The sequence below is a fragment of the Physella acuta genome, unplaced genomic scaffold, assembly GCF_028476545.2.
Source record: "Physella acuta isolate Inbredline_101_S28 unplaced genomic scaffold, ASM2847654v3 ptg000006l, whole genome shotgun sequence".
Taxonomy (NCBI): Eukaryota; Metazoa; Mollusca; class Gastropoda; family Physidae; genus Physella; species Physella acuta.
Window position 1 is genome coordinate 785,336 of NW_026731526.1, and position 21,177 is coordinate 806,512.

Consider the following 21,177-nt stretch of genomic DNA (forward strand, 5'->3'; position numbering starts at 1 on the left):
AATTTTAGCAGATTTAGCAAGCGCAATGAAACATCGACGGATGCAGGATTCTGGAACTTACTTGAATAGACCTGAACGATGAGACGCTGGTCCTCTTGGTGGTAGTGGAGCTGATAGTGTCGCCATCTACAGTCACAGATGGGGGCAAGGAGACGATCGAGTCTCGGGCCTCGAACACCAACTTTTCCCTCATCTGAAATGTCCACAATTTTAAATACACTTTTTTGTTTCAATTTGAACTGGAACGAAGTATTGTGTTCGCAGTTTTAAAGATATTTAACTAAACCTCGCTTAGTTTAAACAAATCAGACGTGTTCATTTACTCAGTGGGCTCACTACACACATTGGTCAGTAGCTACCAACCCACCAAAAACAAACCAACCCGCCAATAACCAACCAACCCGCCAGTAACCAACCAACCCATCACTAAGAAACCAATCCGCCATTGACCAACCAAACAACCCGCCAGTAACCAACCAAACCGCCAACAACCAACCAACCCGCCAACAACCAACCAACCCGCCAATAGCCAATCAACCCCAAGTAATCATCCAACCCATCAGAAACCAACCAACTCATCAGTAACCAACCAACCCCCAGTAATCAGCCAACCCATCAGTAACCAACCAACCCCCCCCCCTAGTAACCACCAACCCTTCAGCAACGAACCAACCACCCAGTAACCACCCCCCCCCCCCCCACCAGTAACCAGCCAACCCATTAGCAACCAACCAACCAATCAACCCCCCCCCCCCAGTAACCAGCCAATCCTTACAACCCACTGACCCTGGTCTTGATCTCCACGATGACGTAGAGGACGAGCCCGAGGGTGGAGCAGATGATGCAGAGGATCAGCTTGGTGGACACACACAGGTACGTGGCGTTGACGAAGGTGATGCAGTAGCCCATGCTGCGCCAGGCGTGGAAGTTGGCGAACGCTGGTTCCTTCTGGGCGGGGAACAGCATGGTGATCAGGGCTGAGAGGGAACAAGAGGGGGAACGATAAGGTGATATGAGCTAAGAGAGAAAATAAGGTGATCAGAGCTAAGGGGTAACTACAAGGTGATTAGAGCTTCAAGGGAACAAGAATGTAATTTGAGCTAAGAGGGAACAAGATGGTGATCAGAGCTAAGTGGGAACAAGAAGGTGATCAGAGCTAAGTGGGAACAAGAAGGTAATCAGAGCTAAGTGGGAACAAGAAGGTGATCAGAGCTGAGTGGGAACAAGAGGGGGAACAATAAGGTGATATGAGCTAAGAGAGAAAATAAGGTGATCAGAGCTAAGGGGTAACTACAAGGTGATTAGAGCTTCAAGGGAACAAGAATGTAATTTGAGCTAAGTGGGAACAAGATGGTGATCAGAGCTGAGTGGGAACAAGAAGGTGATCAGAGCTGAGAAGAAACAAGAAGGTGATCAGAGCTAAGTGGGAACAAGAAGGTAATCAGAGCTGAGTGGGAACAAGAAGGTGATCAGAGCTAAGTGGGAACAAGAAGGTAAACAGAGCTGAGAAGAAACAAGAAGGTAATCAGAGCTGAGTGGGAACAAGAAGGTGATCAGAGCTAAGTGGGAACAAGAAGGTAAACAGAGCTGAGAAGAAACAAGAAGGTAAACAGAGCTGAGAAGAAACAAGAAGGTAAACAGAGCTGAGAAGAAACAAGAAGGTGATCAGAGCTGAGAAGAAACAAGAAGGTGATCAGAGCTGAGAAGGAGCTAGAAGATGATCGGACTTAAGTGAGAACAAAAGGGAGCGGGAAGGTTATCAGAGCTAAGATACGCTACAACAACATGATTATCAAATTAATGAAAGCTATTTATGGACCAGGTAATTATCACGTGACTTACAGTTAGCCTGGGCCAGGAGAATGCTCTCCGCCACTCCCCACACCATGGGGATGACGAAAATGAGAGCCTCATCCTCCTCGTCAGGCGACCAGCGGAAGAGGATGATGAAGAGAACGATGTGGGTGAACATGGAGATGGTCAGCAGAAGGAAGCGGCCGGCGATCCTCGCCAGGCGGGCGAAGAGGAAGACAAAGATGGGGGTCGTCGCCCCGTAGGCGGCCATGACGTAGCCCACCATGTGGATGCCTATGGCGCACGTGACGTAGGCCTGAAACGAGCGGTTTAAAATTTCAATTAATTCAACATTTCTGGGGGTTTCTTGTGCCTGATTTTCTTATATTCTGAGGTTGTAGTAAGTGGTAATACAGGATGTCAAGGCTAAGGCGGATATCGTAAAAACAAAGAGCTTTAAATTTTAAGTGTTTCTAGAATGTGTTTTTATTAAATTTGAACTGGTGTAAAATATTTACTGCAGTACTGCAAATTACACTTTTTAAAATAATATGGAATTTGCAACCAACTAATTAAATATTATTAAAGCTTCCATAAAAATGTTATGGAAAAAGGTGAGTATTTTAAAATGGGCTTGATCTTGGTGAAGGACACCATGCAGAGCGCATGCTCGGCTAAGGGCAACGTACCTTGGTGAAGGTCACCATCAAGTGCGTATGCTCAGCAGAGTTCAACTCACCTTGGTGAAGGTCGCCATTAAGAACGCATGTTCCACTGACGTAAACAGCATGAACGGGACGAGCAGGATCATGTCAGTGGTCAGCAAGACGCTGAAGCAGGAAGTGGTCGTACTGCGGATAGTGACCTTCTGGATCCAGTCGCTCTTGGGCAGGGGCGTCAGCAGGAAGAATACGAGCAGGAGGCCGAACAGGGCGCAGGCCATGAAGAAGCCCAGGGTTATGTCAATCACCCAAGCCTCGGGGTCCTCAATCTGTGGGAGAGTGGGGGTGCCGAAATGCAAACATGTCAGATATAAGAACTGTTCTGATACATGAAAAAACAGATTGGTAAAATACGAGGAAAATACTTTTGGTGTGGTTTGGTTTTTGCACTAAGAAAAAAAAGAGAAAAATTAATAAAGCAAATGAATTGGAAATATTTCTGAAAATTTTAATACACGCTTATATGTGATTGTGTATAACATCAAAACATACCATCTTTATCCAGATCAGCATCATCGAGTCCTATCAAAATGATCAAGCCCTACCGTCACCATAATTATTACTATCATCAAAGAGACCCACAATAAAAAAACAACTACAATCAATTTAGATACCCTACCTTAGAGTCTAAACCTAACATCACCATCTACACCTACCAACATCATCGAAACAAGCTACATTACTTACCATCATAGATACTTATCATTGACATTAAGACTTTTTATTAGATTAGTCATAGCTATTGATATAAACCATCATGGTATAGACCTACCATTTTAATCGAGACCTACCATCATCATCGAGACTTGACATCAGCATCGAGACCTACCATCTTCAGCGAGACCTAACATCACCATCGAGACTTAACACCATCATCAAGCCCTAACTTCACCATCGAGACCTACCATCATACTCTAGACCGAACACCATCAGTGAACAACATCACCTAGACCAACAAACATCATCAAGACCCATTATCATCACCAACATCTTCGCTCACCGCCCGCTAGTGACTTAGCCTCACCTGCGTAGCGTTCTCGTAGTACGGGCAGTCGTCAATGCCGCAGTACTTAAAGAGGAAGACCTCCTCCGACTTGTTGCCCACCCCGTCCCTGATGACGGTGCTGGTCACCAGATTGCCCACAATCTGGGTGGTGGCGAACATGGCGAAGAAAAAACCGTTGAAGCGGCTGAGGATGGAGTAGGGGGAGGCTGAAGAGCTCTTGGAGAAGGAGTAGGCGTTGGCGGATATGTAGAGGGCCTGTTAGATTACAAAGCTAAAATAAGATTACTTCAAAGTAAAGAAAAATAATTCAAGCCAAATTAATATTAATTTAAATCAAATCAAATATAATTAAGGTCAATTTTAAATTTATTCAAATTAATTATAAATTAATTTAAGTTAAATTATTTAAATTACAACAAGTAAATTACATTTAATGTCAATAAAATTCACACTAGGCTAAATACATTTACCCCATTTAAACGCATAACTAACCAAACTGAAGTTACCGCAAACTAACTCGAAAATTTATCTCAACTTTAAAAACAGAACACAACGCCAATTTTTCACTAATCCCAATTTGGGTCTCACATCATTCTATATTTCCTCTAGCCCCCGAGGGGTGGGATGTGTTCAGAGATAGTCATGGCCTAGTAAACTGACATCTAAATCAAGTGTTAAATGGCCAATAAATTATGACACAATGTTTCAATATCCTCTATGATCACCTGTCCTACTATTGGCTAGTAAACCTCAGGATGTTTCCCAATACAAAATAAAACTACAAAAGTAAATCCAACCGATATTTCTTTACCTGAGACGTCCAAGCCGGCCCGTTGAAGGCCCCTAGAGCGATGGCCGCAGGCACCATGGTGGCGAAGGACGGGTAAAAGTTGGCCAAGACGTAAACAGCGTGGGCCAGAAAGTAGGCCACCAGGACGGCCTTGGCCCCGATGAGTCCGATGATGGTGGGGGAGAGGACACTGGAGATGATGGCGGTGAAGTAGAGGATGGAGAGGCAGATGAGACCCAGACTTTCTTCATCGTGCAGTGAGCTGTGGAGATTCTGTTGATGGAAATGTTAACGTAGATGAGAATATATTAGAGGGTAGTGTGGCTAGTAGATTAGGTAAAAGGACAAATAACATATTTTAACATGAACGTTGTAAAGTATAAACATCGAAAACAAAACAACACTCAAACAAAAAAGTTATAAGACACTCTTTAAATAAAATCTGAACATCCACATAAACAATTAAAAACCAAGATTCAAACTAAGAAACTATAAATAAAATAAAACATTACATATGCATAAACACTTGAAACTGAATCTCTGGCACTTACAAGTATTTTCAACCTATTTCAAATAATATTCGAGTGTTTTTAAGCTTGTACTTTAGTAAGATGACTTCAAGATTCTTGGCTCAACTTTCTAGGACAAAGAGTCAAGATGGAAGTGGTTTTAGTTAACCATTGGTGTCTATGACTGTCTCGCATTGGTTAATGTTATTGCAAAGACGATCATCAATCCCTGGGCAGTTAAATATATATATATATATATAACTCTTCAGCTATGAAAATGAAGATATAGTCGCGGATTTATTGACCAGTGTAACATAATGACCCCCCCCCCTTTTCAACAGTCTTTCACAAGAATATTAAGCCCCACCGACCCTAAATATTTTATTTTACTACGCAGACTAAAACGAGAATTTTGATTTAAATCACCCAGAACCACAAAACCGATGAGATCTACTTAACAAACACGAACAACCCAGCACCAATACAAAGATATGATTTACTATACAAACACCAACTAGTATCACATCAAACAATAAACTTCAAACTTGTGCTACAAACCTGCAAGGCATTGAAGGCGGTAAAGACTATCTGGAAGGCAAACGTGATGACGATCGTGTTTTTAATCTCCTTCCCCTCCAGGCTCGACTCCTCCTGGCACTTCCGCCGCACCTCCGCCCACTCGAAGCATCGCATGACGTCAGAGATGCCACGATGCGCGGCACGTTGTGTCGGAGGTACCTTAAGAGAACTTCCGGCTTGACGTCAGCATGTCACGTCTCAAGAATGTTCTGCAACAAGTTAACAGTAGCCTTTGATATATATATATATATATATATATATATATATATATATATATATATATATATATATATATATATATAGCCATCGGTACCCGTTTCACGTGAATTATAGGCCTGTATATTTTAAAATGTTGTACTTGTTTGAGAAAAATAATTTATAAAATAGTTATTGGTCAAAACGCAATGTGCTTTACTACACGCTGAACTATACTACTGACAAAGCAAAGAAATAACTAATTAGCTAAAAATCCGACACATTTAAAATAGCACAGGCACACACTAATGAAGTGACTTAAATGATTCCGTTAAAAAAAATGGCTATTCAATGATATTCTTCCTGTTTTTACAGTGGTTTGTTTTTATTAGGTTTTTATGTATAGATCTATAGATGTAAATGAAATAGTTCATTTCTTCATCGGTATCCATACCATATTAAATGCACTCGCTGATGAAGAGACTGAAAATTAAGAGACTTAAAAGATTTCTTTAAAACCCCGGCTGTTCAATGGTAGTTATGTTGTTTTTGTCTTTTGCAAACACTTATTTCGGCTGAGTATGCGTCTGACCACACCATCTCTTCATATGCTAAAAAGACAGAAACAGGTGAACTCTACTTCACCTGCCCCGTGCCCCGCCAAGTCCCAATAGGCAACTTAATTATCAACATATACAAAAAAAACTTGAATAAAAATTAAGATGGTCTTGGTGTGTCTCGACCCGTACCACCCACATGGTATCAATTACACTCTCATCTCAACTATGTAGGAACCTTATGAAACATGAAGAATAAAAGACCTACTTAAGAAACGTCCGTATCAAGTTCTCCATATTATATCGCTGCAGATATGATGTGATATCTGGCGAAAATATTTTGCGGACAGAGAGAGAGAGAGAAAGAGAGAGAGAGAAGTGCGCACGTGGGCTTTTATATGTTAGTATATATATATATATATATATATATATATATATATATATATATATATATATATATATATATATATATATATATATATATATATAATATACGTATTTATTTGTTTATATATTTATATATGTATACTACTGCATACCCGTGCTCCGCCACGGTGAATCTTTTTTTTAAATTAACTAACTTGGAAACAGAATAAAACTAAACACAAATGCAAACACAAACACAACGCAACCACAAACACAAACACAAAAGAAAACGCAAACACACAAAAATGCAAACTCAAACACAATGCAAACACAAATGTAAACTCAAAAAACACAAACGAAAACATAAACGCAACACGCTAACGCAAACACAAAAGAAAAAAACAAACACAAACACAAAAGAAAACACAAACACAAATGCAAACGCAAACGCAGAAAAAATACAAATGAAAACGCAAACACAAACGCCAACTCTAACGCAAATACAACACCAATAACATTAACAGAACTTAAATGCAAACATTGTGCTCACAGTCTAGCCCGGTACGCCAAATTGCACACTGTCGGGACGCCGGCGGAACCGCCTAATTCAACTTAGTAAATGACTATAATACCCCAACTTAACCATAAAATAAACAAAAGGCAGTATTTAAAATATTCGTATTTTACCTACCATATTGCACTTTATCAATCCATGCTAATTATATTATTCAAATAATAGTGCCTTCATGGACGTCGGCAAAATTTGCTTTCACATTTTTATTAGCTTGATTAGAATTTTTTAAATTATCTCCCCTGGCATAATTATTAAACATTTTAAATAATTACTTTTTTTATACCCAACTGTTTTTAAAATGTAACAATTTTTTCTAGGAATCTAAGCGATAATATTATTTGACAATGATCCGTTTAATATGTTTTAGCAACGTGCGTGTATTTAAAAAAAATTTTAACGTTATGCGAAAAAGTAAAAACTTTGCCAACTATAAAAAAAAATTTAAGTCGCTATATAAATAAACCCTATAACAGTATTTATAATAAGATAATGCTTTGCAAATTTAATGTCGCTGGCATGTGTTGATGTTAACACTCATGGTTCTAGAACAGGGGTCGGCAACAATAAAAGCCAAAAAAATATACAATTTACAAAATTTCCCAGTTTTTAAAGAGCCACTAACATTATTTTTCCAATAATCTGGTATTTGATTAGAATTAGGTAAATAAATTTAATTGTTTATTTGAAAAAAATACCGTTAAATATGAACTAATATTGATTCATAGAAAAACATGTTTCGCACAAAAAAAAGTGTTTTAGCTAGCTCTGCTATTATTAAGTTAGTTATCAAAAAATATAACTATAGGACAATCCCAATCCACTTTAGAAGTCAATAACTTTGTTTTTTTCTTTACGGACACCAGTAGCTAAGGAGGTGTCTCCCATAGCTAAGCAGCCCTCAACTGACGAACTGGCTTAGATATAGGTTTGATAACTGAATCAGTCGCTTCTGTCCTTCGGTTCTCACAGTGCTTATCTTCAACCCTACTTTTCCCAAGTCCAGTACCTGGCTTCAATGGCGTAGCGAGGTCGGGTATAGCGAGGTCGGGTGTCACCCGGTGCGGCACCTAATGGTGTCATACCACCCCCCCCCACCCCCCCCCCCCGTAAGAAAAAATATCATATATATATATATATATATATATATATATATATATATATATATATATATATATATATATATATATATATATATATATATATATATATATATATATATATATATATATATTCCATATACACTTTTAAGTATGTGTATACGCATGTGTATATGTACTCACATTTTTTTTTCTTCTGGATGTATTTCATTTTTTACCTCTCCCCCCCCCCCCCCCACCCCAATACATGAATTAACATATAGGTTATTACCGTTTTTCCTCATGCATATATATTGCAACGTTGAGTTGATGTAACTTCCACCCCTCCCCTCCCTTCCGTCACCCCCCACCCCCGCTCAGATAATACTAACAATTTGTATCTATACTCTGTTATAAATACAGCTGGAAGTTGCATGTTTTTTTTTATCATTAGCAGGTTTACGTCATGGTGGCACCCCCCCTCCACACGTGTAGGGATTTGTCAACTTTGCTCTTAAAAGACTATTTAATTCACTCTAATTAATCATTTAATTAAGTGAAATTATCATTTTTCTGTATATAATTTGCTTTTTTTGCCTCAGTGTCACCCCTCTAAATGGTGTCACCCGGTGCGGTCCGCACCCCCCGCACCCCCGCCCCCCCCCCCCCCCCAACCCCCTCGCTACGCCACTGCCTGACTCCACCGAAGGAAACTAATAACTAAAATACTTCGGTAGAGGGATGCATTCTGAATAAAATAACATTTCCCATTTAATGATATTCGAAAAAATCGGCAGTAGCAAGAATGGAATAGTCGACACTGGGCTGGCTACAGCACGGCTGTGTGGTTGGGTCTAGTGCCACATCGGCTGTCAGCTGTCCATTTACTTTCTACCTCACCTATTCTCACTGTTCTCTGATGAGTTTTTAATCCTGTTTAAAGTTGTTTTTCTTTTCAGTATAATATTTTTATGAGCTTTTAAAATGAAATAATACAATTATTAATCTTTGTGCATGGAACTCGAGTGCCACACCTTGACATAAAAAGAGCCGCATGTGGCTCGCGAGCCGCAGGTTGCCGACCCCTGTTCTAGAATCTATAGCGATGTCTGACGGAAGTGCGAAACAACACCTAGTGGCTTATATTATAGATATTTAGACGTTTAGACATTTAGATATTTAGATATTTACATTACGAGAGAGGGAGAGAAAGATTATACGTTTCCTCTAAACAACACCATGACTCATGCATACAATTTCCAAGTACCAGACTGTTAACAATAACAGTTCAGTTGTGAGACTCTGTTGCCATGACGATGTACAATGGCATTAGTTTATCTTAGCCGGGATGTCATGTCATTTTATTTATCTTATTACAGGAGACTATCTTTGAACGATATATGTTCATACCACTATCGGTTTAGCTTTTGAATTGAAATTTACAAATGCTTGAAAGACATGTTTATAGCACTATTGGTTTAAGCAATTGAATCGAAATTAACAATCGCTAGTAACATTGTCTGCAAATTTGTTTTTTCCCACGTTTTCTTTAACTTGCTTTCGCGTCTGTTTGTTTGTTTTTCCAATCAAATCTTGCGCTCGAAATTTCGGGCACTTCCCAGTTAGCTAGCGCTCTGACATTTTCAGGGAAGCTTTGTTTCCGATGACAATACAATATTCAATTATTATTATTATTATTACTAAATTGATCCATGGAAAACTTTTATTGATCATTTTAGACTTCTATTGATTTGTACCAAAAAAAGGGACATAACCCAGTAATTGTAATTTGATGAAAACAAGGTTCGGTACTTTCCCTCATCAGGCTTACTGAGTAGTGGTCACACGGTGTTTGTGTACAAACCTATGTAAATCTGACTGATCAGGAAGTAGAATGTTGATGGTCGAATGGTTTGCACGCGAGGGCAAAATGGTGAAAGAAACGGCAACACAGAAGAAACGTCGATTGGAAAGGCACGTGTTTTTTACGAGTTGTCTTCGTTTACCCAAAAAAAAGTGAATGTGAGAAGATAAAATCGATAGCAAGATTTGAATGCAAACAAACAGACAAAGACTAAAAAGTAGAAAATAATTATCATTAAAAAAGTTTTTAAAAACCCACGTTTTTTGATTGAACTAAAAAGTAGAAAATAAATGCTATACATCACAATAATGCAAGCGATCACTCTACTATAAGCGATGAAAAACGTGGGGCGCCGTGATTTTCTTACAGTTTCTAATACTGTTGACTCTCTACAAGCTCCCTAATAAAAGTCAATAGTATTATCTAATCAATAGTAATATAACTTTTACATCTTATATTAACAATGACCGATAAAAAACTTTTACTTCGGCGCCCCACGTTTTTCATCGCTTATAGTAGAGTGATTGCTTGCATTATTGTGATGTATAGCATTTATTTTCTACTTTTTAGTACAATCAGAAAACGTGGTTTTTTTTTAACTTTTTTAATGATAATTATTAACATTTTAATGATTTCCATGGATGCATTGTCTTTATCTTGTAAACCATAGAAACTTTACTTTTATATAGCGAAAACTAACTGTCAAATATTGGTTACAATTTTACTGTGTTTGCTTTCATAGCTGTAGCAATATCATTTTTTGAACTCGTTCTACAATTATATTCATAATTGACGATCAGGCTAAATTCGATTCACGCGATCTAAAATTTCAACCCGATATGATGTAACAATTGCAATTTCGGCGTTTCCTGATCAATAAGCAAATTAGATTAATTAGCTAATCACTCGCCTGGTGAATGGTTCACCCCTTGACCTCATTTACACCGCGACAAGGCGACACTACGTTTTACGAGACGCCGATAAAAAAATTGAGATAAATTCTTTATCAACATTTACTTTAATGTGCGATGGTAATTTTTATCATCGTGTTCCCGGGGACGTCACGAGAAGAGAGTGCAGCTATGTCAAACGTGATTGACGTGTGATCTAAATATCTGAACGGGCTGGTAATCACTGGGTACTTGTGTACACACAACTTACTTGAACTCGATGTTTTATTTACTGTACCATATGTAACAAAACTTGTTTTCCTTTTACAAATCTGACGTTTACACACTTCTGAACTATATAGATTTCAACGCATCTCATTATGTTGCTTATCCATATCCAATAATGTCAATAACACTCACTAACATTTTAAAATATATATTAGTATATGTGTATGAGTGTGTGTGTGTGTGTGTGATTGTGTGTGAAAGTCTATGAATGGGTGTTCGTAAGTGTGAGAGAGATTGTGAGTGTGTGTAAATGTGTGTATGAGAGAGTTACTGTGTGAGTGTGTGTACGTAAGATTGTAAGTAAGAGAAAATGTGTGTGTGTGCTTGTGTGTGAGAAAGTATGTGAGTGAGTGTGTGTGTGCGTGTAAGTGAGAGAATATATGTGTGAGTGCGCTCGTGTGTGTACATGCTTGTGCGTGTGTGTGTGGAAATTTATTTATTAAGAAATAAAGCGAGAGTGATTTCCCCTAAACTTTCTCGAATATTCTTATATAAAACAACAGAGGATGGGAACTAGGGATATAGACAGGATTTTTAATCCATTTTAAATACTTAAACTTTTTAAAATAGAATAAAATCTCGTGGAAAAAGAATTGCACACCAAGTGAACGCCAAATAAAATGTGCATAATAGTGCGCAATATTAGTAGTAATTTATAAATTTACATTAGTTTTTTGAGAAATCGGAAATAGCGTAAATGACTACTTCCGTTCAACGGAAATTACTCAAAATTTGAAAGAAGGTAGTGAATTAAATCTTTTACTTACATGTGAAATTTCATTTATCTATCTAAAATAGTACTCAAGTTTTAGGCTTTTAAAAAATTCAAAGTAGAAAAAGTACCACTTCCGGTTATCGGAAATCGCTCAAAAGTTGATACGGATCTACGACTTTGATATAATACTTATATATGAAATTTCATCAACCTAGATGTTACGGTACTCAAGTTATCGTATTTACACACACACACACACACACACAGACACAGACACACATACACACAGACACACGGACAAGATTGCAAAACTATGTTTTTCCGACTCAGGGAGCCCTAAAAAGTCGAGATTTGCAAAAACCTAGATTTTTTTTTTTTTTTGCACGATTACAAGACTTAATACTTCGTATATACGAGAAAGTAAAAATATAAAGAACGAACGAAAGTACACAGCTTGCAGTACTACTCTGTGACCAGCGTATAACTTAGAGTGCTGCCATGTATCTAGTATGCAACATGCATTGCTGTCGCGTAATTCCGTAGTGTCAATAAATTCTAACATGTCCCTGTCTACATAAGGTTGCCGACCGCGGCACAGTGGTGTGTCTGTTACCATCAGCCTCGGTCTCGCTTCGACGATTTTTCACAATTTTTTTCTCACGTAAGAAAGTAATGCATTTTTTAAATCATGGATTATCTTAAAATTTCCTTTTAATCCCATGTATTTGTAGATTAAAATCTGTCACTAATTACGTCATGATTTACAGTCGAGATTAATTTTTTTTTTCTTTAGAATTCTTACAAATTTTGAATAATTTTTATACATAAACTGGAGCATAGTTTCAACCGGATTGCATTCTTTTCTCGGCTGGTTGAAAATAGATTGTTTTTTAGACGACTAGTTTGAGAAAATAAGTTTAATTTTCTGTTTATCTTTTGTTTTTGTTAGAAGGCTGTATTTTTAGCCTGGTGGAATCAACCCTGGGATCCAGCACGTTACTTCTCAACCAACATGCATGCATTCTTTTATTGACAATACTACAAGCTACCAAAGCAAAAATGTATACATTTTTAAACATTGGAACACACTTTTTCACTCTTCTAATATGGAACGCAGATTTGAAACCACATTTTATCGAGGTCTAGTTTTTTTTTAGACACACAGCATGTGTCCTCTGTGCAGTCAATATCCGGTAATGTCTGCCACATGTGTACAAAAGACCTGCTGTTCCCTTTTGTTCCCGTATGAGAAATAGGGGGAAAAACAAGTAATCCTTTTATAAGTAGTTTGCCTTAAAGCCATTCATAGATTTCTTTATAAAAGAACTCATTATTAGTTTGCGAAAATAAAAATACAATGTTGAATAGATGTTTGATTTTAAAGTTTTTAAAAACCTAATGCATTACTTGAAAAGCGTCTCAAAGCTCTATGCATTAAATTTAAACGCCACCCTAATAGTATTATATATACATATATATATATATATATATATATATATATATATATATATATATATATATATATATATATATATATATATATATATATTTATATATATATATATATATATATATATATATATATATATATATATATATATATATATATATATATATATCTTAATAAATTAATAAAATTGTAGAACACAAATGGCGAGAGTATCCAATTGTCATCCCCCCTCCCGCAACAACCTTCCAACACCTACCCCCCCCCCCCCCCCCCAACACCCCAAATACACGCCCGTTCTAATTTAAGCAGTGTATCTCACGTTTTATAAAAAAAATTAGATACGACATAGGAAACAGAATGTTTCTGTTTTGTCAAATATGTGTGTCAATACATGTAGCTAGCAATTTATAGAGTATATTTACTAGTCTTAAATTTTTACTTTCTCGTATGTGCGAAGTATAGAGAAAGTCTTGTAATCGTGCAAAAAAATCGAGATTTTTGCTAATCTCGACGTTTTACACCTCACTGATACGGAAAAACTTAATTTTGCAATCTTGTCCGTATGTCTGTGTGTATGTCTGTTTGTGTGTCTGTGTGTGTGTGTCTGTAAACATGATAACGAGTATTTTATCAAAATCGATATCTGTATCAACTTTTGAGCGATTTCCAATAACCTGAAGTGGTACTTTTTCTACTTTGAATTTTTCAAAAGCCTATAACTTGAGTACTATTTCAGATAGATAAATGAAATGTCACATGTAAGTAAAACATCTAATTCTCTACCTTCTGTCAAATTTTGAGTAATTTCCGTTGACCGGATCATCTCCCTTCAAGGACTATCTGCAAAATGTGCCCACCTCCCTCCTCCTTACTTTCATTCCACTCTCACCAATGTGCAGCAGCTAGCACCCGTCATTTGACACCAAATATTCTTTAGATGCACACTGTTTCCGTTAGCTTTCATCTCTCAGCCACAATACTCACAAGCCATAAAAAAAAAACATACTTTCCCATAAATCCGAACACCATTTTTTTACACTGCCTTTCTTTCGACCACCGCCTGCAAACGATACCTCTTTGATTATCTGCCCTTTAATTTATTTCCCAAATCGGATATCAAGGGGCGAGACTGGACGAACAAGAACAACGACCTAATTATAAAGAAACGTCAATGCAAGCTGTGAGTGCACTCCCCTTACAATCGTTTCCTGGGGCAGGAAGGATTATAGGCTCAAATCAGAAATTTTATGTCTTAGATGTATAAATAGGTGGGAAATGGCGGCTTTTGGTGGTTTATAAATAGGTGGAAAATGGTGGAATTCGAGGCTCTACAAACAGCAGGATTGACTATAGTATAACCAGTGGGGAATGGCGAACTTAGGGGTATAAATAAGTGGGATTTTCGAAATACTATTATATATATATATATATATATATATATATATATATATATATATATATATATATATATATATATATATATAACTTTAGTTTTAGATAACAGCTGCCTACTTTAGTGATAGAGCTAGAAATAGCACTCAATACATCACATTATATAAATACTAGGCTTGCTGCCCAGCTTCGCTTAGGCTTTCAAAAACATTGAGAATTTGAATGCTTAATTAATTCGCCCGAGGGTCGGTCTGCGACCTCAGGAGTTATGAAGAGGTTACTACGTGGACAAATTTTTTTCGATTTATAGCTCATATAAGGCGCCGGTCAGTCGAGGTCTGTTTTGACCCCCTCATCGTAGACCTTTAGGCCAACCGGCACCGGCCCCCGTGTTCTGTCGCCCCAAGGCAAAATCCTGCCAAATTTGAAGCGCCTGCGGCGCCGGGAAGTGCCCGATGTCGGGCACCCAACAACTTTGCTTCATATATTATAGAGATTAGCAAATTGCATAGATAAACAAAGATTTCCAAAGTAGTTCCTTTCTTTATAGTCTAAAATAGGAAGATTCACATATAAAAAAAAAATTCATAAAAAACGTTTTAATAACTAGCTTTTATGTACTAATTCACTAAAACGTAGAAAATAAATTATACACTACTATTTAAATTACTATAAAGAAAAGCGTGGGTCTTTTTAGTACTTTAGTACCTATTGGATACCTTTACTAATATTTGAGAAGAGACCCACGCTTTTCTTTATAGTAATTTAAATAGTAGTGTATAATTTATTTTCTACTTTTTAGTGCATTAGTACATAAAATCTTGTTATTAAAACGTTTTTTATGAATTTTTTTTCAGTACTTTACATGTTTTATTTACAATAGAGTTACATGACTAAAAACCATTGCCCGCCTACTGAACGTGATGGCGCAGCTATTGAACGTACCGTGATGGCGCAGCTATTGAACGTGACGACGCGTGTGGTGTGGTTGGCTAGACATGCCTACTAATTCGGTCCAAATTTTAATTAATTCATAAAAAAATTAATTAGGCATCTAATTAAGTCAAATTTAATTTCAGATTGCATTGTCCTGATGTCTTGACCCACGTGCCAAGTGTGAATCGTATCGGTCAAGTAGAAGTTTCCGAATTTTCACTCCTGCGTTTCGGTCTAGACTGACGACTGACGACTGGCGACTGACGAGGAAGTGAGTTAAATAAAAGCTTGTAAAAATAGGTGTGTCTCGATCATGCACCACCTGTCTGGTATTAAGTACACTACCATTTCAGCTAATTAGGTACCTTTTAAAATATGGAGAATAAAAGAAGTGTTTTAAAAAATAACTTACACGAATATGCCTATTTTTTCAAATTATTTTTTTTACCCAAAATTAGCCAGTTTCATTGCTAAACAAACACAGATTTCTATAAAATATTTAAGTCCTGAAAAAAGTTTATTATAGAAATTTATTTTTGGAATAGATTCTACAGTAGACAGAGTCTAAATCTAGATCTAGAATAGATCTTAGCGACGTAGCGTCTAAGTGAAGTTTTTGCGTAGATTTAGATCTAGTCTAGATCTAGAATCTCTAGATCTAGAATCTAAATAGATAAAACAATAAGCGACGTCATTGTTAAATGAGTTTTGTCCCAAGTTTATACACTTTTCCGGTTGCATAAATAATACCGTTTCTCTATATTCGAATACGCCTTTAATTTTTATTTTTCATCTTTAAATAAAATTGTGGTTATACATTTAAAACATCTAACATATTATTTTCAACAAAAGTCCGTAAAAAGTTCTCGATATATCGCTGTAGATTCTAATGTGATGTCCGGCGAAAATATTTTGCGGACAGACAGAGAGAGAGAGAGAGATAAGTGCGAACGTGGCCCATTATAGATTTAGATTTTATGTTACCAAATAAAAATAAAGCAACTCTCTTCCTAATAGGTTGCTGACAATTGCTCGAGGCTTTACATTTTTTTAGTTTGTTTGGTACAGTCGGACTCAGGTGTACTGAACCTTTCTAAGGGTCACAACTGTGTTAGGTTGGTAAGTGCAGGATTATCTTTTTTTTAGTGGTGGGATGGTCTTGCTTTTTTAACTTGTAAATTAAAGATTTAAACGATGATATCTTTTACAATTTCTTTTCGCTGCATAGTTGACAAAATATGTACAGATGGATTGAGTGATTACTGAGAAATGTGAAAAACAAGTATGGAAAGTATAATGGATACAAGTATATTTCAAATGAAAAGTATATTATGACAAGTGTTAAAGGGGCGTTTAAAAAGGAAACAAATAAATGTACGGTTTAAGTTTGACGATTTCTGTTTTACAATCGCCTTATCATATTGGAAAAACATGGGGCTCTGATCATATGTCGTCCCCATGGACTGTCAATATCACACAACAAGAACGTTGTGTGTGTGTTGGGGGGGGGTATCTTGACTCAATCCTGTGAAGCCCTAGGAGAGCAAAGGTCTGCCGCTGTAAATCTCAGACTCAATCTGATTTTGACGGGTTTTTTGAGCCCTACTTTTCTCTAAACTGATAGTTTACAAAGTTTTAAATTTTTTTTGCATACGTCAACAAAAGAACATAAAAATATTAAATACACGCACGTTGCTAAAACATATTAAACGGATTGATGTCAAATGATATTTTCGCATTGATTCTTAGAAAAAAAACTGATACATTTTAATAAGAGTAGAGTCAAATAAAACTAAATAAATTGTTAAGTAATTTTTTCAAGGGAGGTAATTTAAAAAGAAATTCCACACACGCTAAATATTCCTGTTTAAGTAATATTTGTTTTTATATACCTACACAAAGTGATTATAATGTTAAGGCCCATAATTAAAAGAGATTAATGTTAAGATTTATATTGTTTCCTGAATAGTCGGTACAGAGTTTTGTAATTTTTTTAATTCTATGATTTCTTAAAATCATTTTTTTAAATATTTTTTTCGACGTTATTTAAAAGGATAGTTAAATTAGAGAATGTGAGAAAGGCTCTCTCTTTCTTTCTCTCTGCGTGCAGGCGCATGTGAAAACATGTTGTTTGGCGGTGATTCTAATTACACCGCTGGTTGGTGGATGAAGGATAATTGCGCGGACGAAAAAGAGAGCATTTTTTGTGAATACACGGCCGTTTGTTTGATAAAGCCATTTGGTTAAGCGTTTGCGTTTGTGTTTCTGTTTCTGTTTCTGTTTGTCTTTGCGTTTGTGTTTTCTTTTGTGTTTGTGCTTGGTTTTGTTCTGTTCCCAAGTGGTCATTAAAAGATTCACCGTGGCGAAGCAGTGGCGCATCTAGAAAAAATGGCCACCCCGCAAAAAAAAAATTTTTGGGCCCCATATATATATATATATATATATATATATATATATATATATATATATATATATATATATATATATATATATATATATATATATATATTAATAAATAAATAAATATATATATATATATATATATATATATATATATATATATATATATATATATATATATATATATATATATATATATATATATATATATATAGGACCCTATATACGAAATACGAACATAGAATACTCAATACGGGCATCATCGAAATTTGAAAAATATTAAAAATTCTTAGTCTTTATTTTTATTAAAAAATGTTAAAACAACACCTCATTTGTGTGAGTGCTATTAGTCTGTTTTGAAATTCTCTGTTTTAGTATCTGACATAATGCTTCCTTAATATGGCTGGTAAGTAGGTCACCATCCAGTTCTACGGCTTCTGCAGGTTTTATTGAGCCGAAGTTGTGGTTGGCAAGTCGGTCAAAAGAATATGAAGCATGAAAGCTTTGTGTGTGTAATGGTTTCTAGCCTTATGTTTATTTTTATGTTTTTTTAGCATTTATATTATTAGTTTTTAATACATTTCCTTTTTATACTATGTCATTCTTTATTATGTATTTTTTAATAATATTTAAGAGAAGTGATTGCTTTTTAATTTGTTTAGTGCAAATCTATTAAAAGTTTCTTAAGAGTACACATATTTAACTATTTAAAAAAGGGAAATAAGTCATGGAAGTGGTTTGAACGTTTGCCTATCTTTCACACTACAAGTCATGTAGCCTATATATTTTTTATTATGGTCGGCCATGGGCCCCTAAACGGCCTGGGCCCCCCGCATTGCGGGGTCTGGCGGCACTGTAGTTCCGCCCCTGTGGCGAAGCACGGGTATGCAGTTAGTTCTAACATAACGTTGCTTCTCATTTTATTTCTATTTTTTAATGCGTCTATTGCGCTAAAAGGGTGATGAGTACATTGGAAAAAGTTGCTTGAATATTATTAAACACAAAATATGATTTTATTTTTATTTCTACTGAAGAGGTAAAAAGTCGATATACCTAAAAATAAAAGTGTGATTCTAGTAACTAATTTAATTTACAAAAATAGTGCAGTAACAAAGTCTATCATTGCTTTTCAGAGCAATGGATGACTAGTTAAGGAATGTTTTCAAAGTAATGGGTTGTAGTATACGAGAATTGTATATAAAATGTTTTAACATAATTATTTATTGAGAATTATCTGAGAATTATCAAATTAGACAACTTACAAAACCAATAATCCTAGAAGAAGTTTGTTTCAACTGATTGACAGGCAATGTTTCTATATTTGTAAAAAAAAATAATTAGCAAATAATTATCCGTCCAGGTTTGGTGCTAAAGTCAGGGCAGTGTTTGCAGGTTATAACCGAGCCCAACCCTATCATAATCCGCCCATGGCTCCACCTTAATCCTAAGCTGCTTATTGCCTCTTCGCAGCTCTATTACCGTCGTCGTATACTTAAACATCTGTGAACGTTTCGACCTTAAACTTCATTGATTGACGTGGTCAGGCTGGTGATTGCGTAAAACAAATGTCAAGGTGTGCGTGCGCGCGTTTGTGTGTGTGTATGTGTGTGTGTGTGCGTGCGTGCGTAAGGGAGAGGGGTGGGACTAGCTAGCCTCGGGGAATAGGTTCAGGGGTGAGGAGATGTGGCGACGGTGGAAGGGTCTGTCCCTCAAGTTGACCTGGTATTAAAGGTCATCATGACCTGAGGTGTAATGAGATAGTAAGGTGGGATGGTCGGTTTGTGGGAAGCGGTAGAACTGATCTATGATGGATGACTCCATCCTGAAATTACTTCTTCCGTCTCTCACAATCAACGTCAGCAGCAGAAGAGAAATGTCATGTTGTAAACCAAAGTACAACTTTTTAACCATATATATATATATATATATATATATATATATATATATATATATATATATATATATATATATATATATATATACAGTTACTTAAGCTATTCTAGTAAAATCGAAACTTTAGGTCAAACATACAAAATATTTGAAAAAATCCCAGAACAGACTAAACCTCATATTTACTCTTCTAGCTAGAGAAAATGTATTAAGATTCTAGCTTTTAGTGTGATTAACGAGTTCCTCTAAAGACATTTTGTGTTTTATTCTCTTGTTTTTATATCTTGTTATTCTAAAGAGTGGGTTGATACTTTAACACTGAAACCATGGATCTAGTTTTGACACTTTTAATAACTGAAGATTAAATGCCGATAATATCCCATTGTTCTTGTTTTGACAAAGTTAATGATTAAAGATTAAATACCGATAAGATTCAATTTTTCCAATTTTCACATAGTTAATGACTAAAGATGAAATGCCGATAATATTCCATTGTTCAAGTGTTGATATCGTTAATGACTAATGATAAAATGACGATAATGTTCCATTATTAAAAAATCTCCTTAACTGACCTTACCTTCCTTTTACTATCCCCTTTCCAAACGGCGGTAAAAAAAAAACCATGCATTTTAATGTTGTTTTGGTTTTTTTTATTGCTTTGCATTTTCAACATTCAGATAGGGGTTACCTTGACCCTTATTTTGGTAAAAATATTTGTAAATTAAAAACAAGTATTTAATTTTTTATTCTAGATGGCTTCTGAATTATATATCCTTCAAATAAGATGCTTCTTTGTAATAGTTATCCAGAATTGTATATTAAAATAAGGTTTACTGACATTTTACTCTATTGCGGCACGCTATGAATTTGTTTTTGTACACATGCCATAATTCCCATAATTCCCATAATTCCCATAATTCCCATAATTCTCATAATTCTCATAATTCCCATAATTCTCATAATTCCCATAATTCCCATAATTCTCATAATTCCCATAATTCCCATAATTCTCATAATTCTCATAATTCCCATAATTCCCATAATTCTTGACAGACGAGATGAAACTTGATATATTATATCAGAACACACATACCATCTTTTCCATACATGTAATAATTTTTGGACCAAAATCCTAAGGTCTTATGGGAAAGGACTATTATATTTCAATTATATTATAATGTAAA

The 21,177-nt window shown here is 35.9% G+C and overlaps 1 protein-coding gene across 6 annotated transcripts in view; it reads right to left on the reverse strand.

Annotated features, from left to right (window-relative positions):
• LOC131941910 (uncharacterized) overlaps positions 1 to 21,177 on the reverse strand; it is a 52,881-nt gene that overhangs the window by 1,549 nt on the left and 30,155 nt on the right. For all 6 annotated transcript variants that reach the window (XM_059301799.1, XM_059301940.1, XM_059301714.1 and 3 more), the window contains exons 2-8: positions 5,380 to 5,609; positions 4,334 to 4,585; positions 3,541 to 3,777; positions 2,534 to 2,785; positions 1,843 to 2,110; positions 787 to 977; positions 62 to 193 (exon numbers count right to left, since the gene is read on the reverse strand). In XM_059301799.1, coding sequence (XP_059157782.1) covers positions 62 to 193; positions 787 to 977; positions 1,843 to 2,110; positions 2,534 to 2,785; positions 3,541 to 3,777; positions 4,334 to 4,585; positions 5,380 to 5,514 — 1,467 coding nt within the window. In that variant the 5' untranslated portion in view covers positions 5,515 to 5,609. The remainder of the gene's footprint in view (positions 1 to 61; positions 194 to 786; positions 978 to 1,842; positions 2,111 to 2,533; positions 2,786 to 3,540; positions 3,778 to 4,333; positions 4,586 to 5,379; positions 5,610 to 21,177) is intronic.